Here is a 7,866-nt window from a genome sequence, read left to right on the forward strand (position 1 = left end):
AGTAGAAAGCCCTGAGTACAGGTGACAGAAACCAGCCCACCTTGAGGGCTTGGGGAAAAGTATGGGAAGAGTTGTGTTAAGAAGGGAAGGAGCAGGGCTGAGAGATGGCTCAGCAGATAAGAGCACAGGCTGTTCTTCCAGAGGACCTGGATTTGGTTCTGAGCACCACATGGCATCTAACCATCTGTAACTCCAGTTCCAGGGCATTCAACACCTTCTTCTGACCTCCGTGGGCACTGCATAAAAATAAATCCAAAACAAACAAAACAAAACAAAACAAAAAAAAAGGAAGGCGTGGAAGACGCTGTGCAGGACTGGCTGGGGAAGTGAAGAAGTCAGAGCACCTGCCTCTTCAGGGCCCTGGTCACTCTGATCAGCTCTCAAGACCTGGAGAGGCAACCACAGTGTACAGGAAGAGGTACCAAGTGTCAGGCCAAACAGTGAGTTAGGACCCATCATCATCCAGTTGTTTCCTCAGTTTTCCTCCTGAGTCTGCATTTGGGTTTTAGGGACAAGCTATTGTAGGAATTGGTAACTGAAGGGGAGGAAACCCAAATTTCAGAGCCTTGAGATTGCCTCCCACCCCAAAATTAGGTATGACTAGACAGGAGAAGCAGTTAAGCTTCTGATCTGCCCAGGTGTGCAGATAACTTAGAAATTAAACAGCAGTAAGACCAATGCTCATTTCTGGACATCTATGACTGAACAAATCCAAATGGCTATAGTAATCCTATCTTCTTAAATTTTAGCCATTTAAAAATAATGCAAATCATCAAGAGGAAAAGGCAGTGGGAAGTCAAAAGGTACAGCAGACAGATCTGTGTACCTCTGAGGTAACAGGCCGGGGCACTCAGCTTACTTACTTATTGCTGCCGTTCAAGCATGCTTTCTGCATGGCATCAACTGTGTACTGAAGAAATTCATGGGCATCTTCTTGGTTTCCAAAACGGAAATGTCTAGCTATGCCTGTAAAATTGGAGGAAAGACAAGGCTTTATCATTACATATTATGTGCCAAGGACCCCAAACAGCTACATCTTAAAATGTTGCCTAGAAAAGACTCTGCATAATTTTCTGTTTTCTTTTTGAGGCCAGGTCTCATGTATCTTAGGCTGGCCTCAAACTCTCCAAGTAATTGAGGATGACCTTGAACTCCTGATCCTCTTGCCTTCATTTCCTTGCTGGTAGGATTACAGGTGTGCACACCCTGCTAATCTCTCAACTTTTAACAGCTTTTAGGCAAAAGGAGTAGGTAAACACACTTGCTTCTATAATTATCCAGCTAGATGCTTGACTGCAAGTTAATACGTTTTTAAATTTTAGGCCAGATGTGGTGATGCTTGCTTTTAATCCTGGCACTCAGGAGGCAGAGGCAGGTGAGTCTCTGTGAGTTCAAGGTTGACCTGCACTATATAGTGAGACCCTGTCTCAAAAAAAATTGTGTACGTTTATAACTCAGCTAATCAAAAGGATATGAATATTTACTATAAAAAGCACATGATAAACTGGGCATGATAACACATGCCTATACTTCTAGCACTTGGGAGGTGGAGGCAGGAGGATCAGGAGTTCATAGCCATCCTTACCTATATAGTAAATTTAAGGCCAGCCTGAGATCTAGGAGATCCTGCCTCAAAAAAACAAAAGGAAGAAGACTGCACACGCCAGGCAGTGTGGTAAGCTTGTCATCTCAGCATTTGGGAGGCTAACATAGGAGGAATGCCAAGAATTTAGGGCCAGCCTGGGCTACATAGTGAATTCTAGGCCAGCCTGGGCTACAACAGTGTGAGCCTCTACAGTTTAAAAAAAAAAAAAAAAAAGGAGGGGAGAAGAAAAATGAAAAACCAATAGAAGAGGTTGATCAGATCAGAAGACTGATCTGGATCACTATAGCTGATACTTACGCCGCATCTCACTGATGACAAACATAGGCTTGATGACGTCCCCAGGGTTGCTGAGCGCCTGCGTAATGTGCGTTTGCATTGTGCACATCATACAAAACCCTTCTGCATGGCCTGCAAGGCAACAAGAATGCTCCAAATGAGCAGTATGTAGCAATGTGCACATGGGAAGGAGGGGCCATGCATTCTTTTGCCCCCTCAGTTAACCTAGCAAACTTAAGTGGTAAGTATGTATTGGTTCTACTTAGGACAGGAAAAACAGTTGCCCAAGATCAAATATTTATTTTGCAGCAGACACAAACTCAAGTCATAGTAGAGATTTTTGACATAGGTACCAAGATCATGAGTGCAGAAAGGGTTATTCTTCTTGCACAAACACTGCTGGAACAACTGTAGAAACAGACTGGCATAGTTCAAGTAAAGCACCTGCTCAGTATGAGTGAGGGCCTGAGTTCAAACCCCAGGACTGGAAAAAAAAAATTGTTCTTTACAAGAACAAATGAGAAATGGATCACTGGCCCCAACAAGAAGGCTACAAGTATAAAACTTCTAACAAAAGATACAGGGGGAAAAAAATCTCGTGATCTCAGATTAGGTAAAAATTTATTTATTTGCCAAAGGCACACATGCCATAGTGTTGGTGGTCAGAGGAAAACATTTAGGAATTCGCTCCTTCCACTATGTGGGTCCCAGGGTTGAACTCAGGTCATCAGGCTTGGCACTAAGTGCCCTTACACACTGAGCCATCGCACTGACCTAAGATTTCTTAAGAGAACATTTAAACTACAATTGATAAAAATTAAAAAACAAGCCGGGTGTGGTGGCACACACTTAATCTCAGCATTCAGGAGGCAGAGGCAGGTGGATCTCTGTGAATTCAAGGCCAACCTGGTCTACATAGGGAGTTCCAGGCCAGCTGGGGCTACAGGGAGACCCCGTCTCAAAATGACAAAAATAATAATAAATTAAAAAAAAATTAAAAACGAGGAACTAAAAATCCTCAAAACAAAAAATTATTTCCAAAAGACACTGAGGTGAATGAACGACCCCTGCCAGATTGGGAGAAAATGTTTACTCATCTCAGATCTGACAAAAGATACCCAAAATATAAAAAGAACTCTCAAAGTTCAACAATCAGAGTGGAGTATGGTAGCACACAAACATGCATGGCTTTAATCCCAGCACTTGGGATGCAGAGGTAGAAAGATCTCTGTGAGTTCAAGGCCACTCTGGTCTACGTACAGAGTTCCAGGCCAGCTAGGGCTACATAGTGAGACCCCATTTCAAAACAATGAAAGAAAAAGAATCAACAATTAGAAAACTATCCAGTTTTCACATAGGCAAAAGATTTGTTTTGAATGGGGACTGGCGATGTGGTTCAGTTGGCAGAGTATTTGCCTAGCACACACAAGTCCTGTAGTCTATCCCTGACACTCCATAAACAGGACATGGTGATGGATACCTGTAATCTCAGTACTCAGGAGGTGGAGGCAAGGAGGATCAGAAGTTCAAAGTCATCCTCTGCTACACAGCCTGGACTAGCCTGGCCTAGGTGAGACCCTGTCTCAGGAAAAAAAAAAAAAAAAAAAAAAAAAAAAAAAAAAATCCAAAAAAAAAAAAAAAAAAAAAAAAAAAAAAAAAAAAATTTAAACAGGCTTTTCAGCAAAGCAAATATCCAGAAGTGAAACAATCACAAGATGCTTAACAGCACTACTCAGGAGGATGTGCAAAGTAAAGTCATAATAATCAGAAGATGCTACTAAATATCCATGAGGATGGTCAAAATTATGAAGACTGGGCTAAAAAGAGCATTGGCCTAGTAACCATGGGGTTCAATCCCTAAGTACAAGAAAAAAGGCACAAACACATCATGTGTTGGCAAATATATGAAGCAAACAATATTCATTCACTGCTGGTGGGAACTTAAAACATTATAACCCCCTTAGGAAACAGTTCTGAGATATGTTTAAAGTGTATGACTTCCATAGTATGAAGCTGTTTCAGTCTTAGATATTTACTCAAGAGAAATAAAAATATGTGCTTGCAAATATTCAAAGCAGCTTTAAATTTTTTTTTAATTTCTTAGTTCTATTTATTTATGTATTAATTTTTGGAGACAGGGTCTCATGTAACCCAGGCTGACCTTGAACTTACTATGTAGCCGAGAATGACCTTGAACTCCTGATCCTCCTGCCGTACTGTACCTAAGTGTATAGAAACATCATTGGCTCCAAATAGGAAATAAGTCCTCTGTCCATGAATACATTAATGGCCAACCAGAAAGTAGTATGACTTACTCGGGGAATATAGTTTAGCAATAAAAATGAGACCACCGATACACAAAACAGAGTAATGTTGAAATAACTATGCCAAGTCAGGCAACACAAGATAATGTGTACTGTATAACTCCACATAAGCAACATTCTAGGAAACCCAAACTAATCTGTTGTGAAGGAAAATAAGTCAACAGAGGAAGTGAAGGTGGGAGCAGCAGAAGAAGGGGGGACTTCAAAGGAATAATGCATTAGGGAACTTTCAGGCATGATGAATATGTCCCTTATTGTGACTGTGTGAGAGTTTGTTTCAGAGGTATACACAAATGTCAAAATGCATCAGCTTGTGAATTTTGAACACATAATTTATTGTATGTCCATTAGACATCAGACAAATCTGGGAAGGAGAGAGACAGAGAGATGGCAAAAGCAGTCAAGACCTCCAAACTCAATTCTGATTTTCACTAGTCAGCACTGAGCTGGTTTCTGTTCAGTTAAAAGAAATCTCAAAAACCCAGGAGTGCTAGCTCACATCTGGAATCCCAGCACTTACAAGGCTGAGGAGTGTGTTTGCCTTGAGTTGAAGGCCAGCTTGGGTTATATAGCAAGTAACAGGCTACATGAGACCTTGTCTCAAAAAATAAAAATTAAAGCAAAATGAACAGGGGCCTTTGAATTGCCAATTGCTCATGAAATAGCTTTTAAAATACCTCACAGGTCAAATTAGGTGCTACTTGTGTAACCCAAACACAAATCCTAAGATTCTCTACCCCTGTGATCTCTACTTTTTTGTTTTGGTTTTTGAGACAGGGTCTTACTATGTAGTCCTGGCTGACCTGGAACTCACTATGTAGACCAGGCTGGTTTCAATCTCAGAGAGATCTACCTGCCTCTGCCTCCCAAGTACTGGGATTAAAGGTGTATACCACCATGCACAGCTCTACTTTTGTTTCTAAGAGCAAATCAACTTATTGGTGATCGCATAACTCTTGGTTTTTGTTACTGTTTTTTACTGTGGGGCTAAGGGTTGAACTGAAGTCTAATGTGTGCTAAGTGAGCACACTACCTACATACCCCACCCTGTGATCATGTAACTCCACTAAATACTTTCAATAGTAGGTTAGCATTATCATAACACTGCAAACATACATGCGATGGCTCAGAACACTTACATGTCTTGGAGTGTTCGTGTGATAACATATAATTGGCAAGGGGTGGCGTGTAAGTTAGACACTGCAATGCAGCATTGGCAAAACAGGTATTGCCCAAATTCTGGAGCCCAGCGCCAACTCGATGAGTTTGCTGCCACTTTAGACAAATCTTTTCAGATGGAAACAGAACCTTTTGAGGAGGAGCAATGCCATCACCTAGGACTAAAGGGAGGAAGGTTAACAAACAAAGCTTAGATGCTTCAGAAGTCATGCCCAATCAAACTCAAATCTCATCAGGATGCCACATCTTACTACCAGTTTGCAGAGGACAAAGGGACATTTTAAAATTCAGAACCCAGCTAGGCATGGTCTGGCACACCTTTAATCCCAGCACTCATGAAGCAGAGGCAGGCAGATTTCTGTGAGTTGGAAGCCAACCTAGTCTACACAGTGAGTTCCAGGCCAATCAAAGCTGCATAGTGAGACTCAGTCTCTAAATAAATAAAATTCAGAATCCAGGATTCAAGAAACTCTAAACTGATTTGGTTTCTTCAACAAATAATTTTCAAGAATGAAAGGGGTGGGGTGGTGAAAATGAAAGGAACCCTAGGAGACATTATCCACCAAATCAAGGCGCAGCCTTCATTTAGACTAATAAAAAATTTAAGGGCTTGCAAGATGGCTTAGCAGGTAAAGCATTTGCCACCCAGGCTTGATGACCTGAAGTTGATCCCCAAACCCATGATGGAAGCAGAAACCCAACTCTCAAAAGGTGTCCCCTGACTGAGATATGTACCCCATGGCACAGGAGAGCTCATGGTCATGTACATACTCATCATACTCAGACACATACAATAATAATAAATTTTTAAAAATCATATGACAGAGAAACCTGAGTATTGGCTGGATTTTTAATATAAAGACATACTTAATTTTTATGAAAGAATTCTCCAGATGTGCACACTAAAATATTTACAGATAAAATATGAAAGGATTTGCTTTAAAATACTGGGAAAAGATAGACAGCATACATGCTTACCATGTATCTATCCAGTATTTCTCTCTCTCTCTCTCTCTCTCTCTCTCTCTCTCATACACACACACACACACACACACACACACACACAGAGGAAGAGGTCAGTGAGTGGAGGTGTAACTAACTGGCCATGGGCTGATAAATGTCAAAGCTGGCTGATGGCTACATGAGCTATGAACAGACAGACAGAAAGACAGACAGACAGACAGGTAGGTAGGTAGATAAATAAGATAGATGGATGGATGGATGGATGGATGGAGAGACAGACAGGTAGGTATAGATAGATGGGTGGATGGATGGATGGATAGAAAGACAGATAGAAAGATACATACATATATAGATTTGTTGTTTTTGTTTTCTAAGACAAGGTCTTACTATGGAGCCTTGATTGGTTTAGAACTTACCATGCAGACCAGGCTAGCCTTGAACTCAGAGATCTGCCTGCTTTGACCCCGAGGGCTAGGAGGTATGTGCCACCATGCCTGGCTCTACAATTACAATTTTATCTACCTGAAAATTTTCACAATAAGGGGCTAGTAATGTAGCTCAACTGGTAGAGTGCTTGCCTTGAGTGCATGAGATCCTGGGGTTCCAGGACCCCAGCACTGCATAAAACCAGACATGGTGTTGCACGCCTATAAACCAAGCACTCAGGAGAAAGCAGAAAGAGAATCAGTAATTAAAGGCCAGCTTTAGCTACAAAGTGAGTATGAGGCCAATATAAATTGAGTATAATCTCCAAAAAACCAAGAATAAAAGAAACTATTGATATTCTGATTACTAAAAAATGATACATGGCAATAGCAGAGGGATGAATGAATCAATGAATGAATGCTCATTAGAGGAGAACAAAATGTTTTTCATTCAGGTGACAGTACCTCTTACAAGGTCAGCCACTCTCCAAAACTACCTCCCTCCTGAAGCACCTACTCAGGCGTTTCTAGCACTAATTCTTTCTGCAGTCCTACCTTGATCCTTCGGTGGTGACGGTTTTGACTTATCAGGTACAGACGGATTTGAATAAACTACAGCACCAGGTCCTGGTCCTAATGAGAGCGTGTGGTTGGAAACATCACTTAGTGAAGACACAGCACCCCAGCTGGCAGAGCCTGTGTCCATGTCTTCAGGTGAGACTGCCTCAGAACTGCCAGGCTGGTTCTGACAGGTGGATGGGTCTGAGGGTTCAGTTTTGTCAACTGTGGTCATTTTTCAACCCTGCAAAAGACAAAAAGAGTATGTTTGCTTTAAAGATAAAAGAGCAATCCACATACCCTGCCATTAGATCTTGGAAACTTTTTTCTAGTTATTTAAAACTATTTTCAAACAAATCACCCAAATAGAAAACAAAAACAGGGTTGGGCCTGTAGCTCAGTTGGTAGAGTTCTTTCCTAAGATGCACAAAGCCCTGAGGGTTCCATATCCAGCACTGTATAAACCAGGCATGGCCACACAGGCCTATAGTGCCAACACTCTGAAGGTAGATGCAAGAGGATCAGGAATTCAAGG

General features: G+C 41.5%; 1 protein-coding gene across 1 annotated transcript in view; it reads right to left on the minus strand.

Annotated features, from left to right (window-relative positions):
* Window positions 1-7,573, minus strand: part of Usp42 (ubiquitin specific peptidase 42) — a 20,674-nt gene extending 13,101 nt beyond the window's left edge. The window contains exons 1-4 of the mRNA XM_008824008.2: window positions 7,329-7,573; window positions 5,346-5,546; window positions 1,904-2,014; window positions 864-966 (exon numbers count right to left, since the gene is read on the minus strand). Coding sequence (XP_008822230.1) covers window positions 864-966; window positions 1,904-2,014; window positions 5,346-5,546; window positions 7,329-7,566 — 653 coding nt within the window. The 5' untranslated portion in view covers window positions 7,567-7,573. The remainder of the gene's footprint in view (window positions 1-863; window positions 967-1,903; window positions 2,015-5,345; window positions 5,547-7,328) is intronic.
* Window positions 7,574-7,866: the final 293 nt, after the last annotated feature.

The sequence above is a fragment of the Nannospalax galili genome, unplaced genomic scaffold (genome assembly GCF_000622305.1).
Source record: "Nannospalax galili isolate Female #2095 unplaced genomic scaffold, S.galili_v1.0 scaffold809, whole genome shotgun sequence".
Taxonomy (NCBI): Eukaryota; Metazoa; Chordata; class Mammalia; order Rodentia; family Spalacidae; genus Nannospalax; species Nannospalax galili.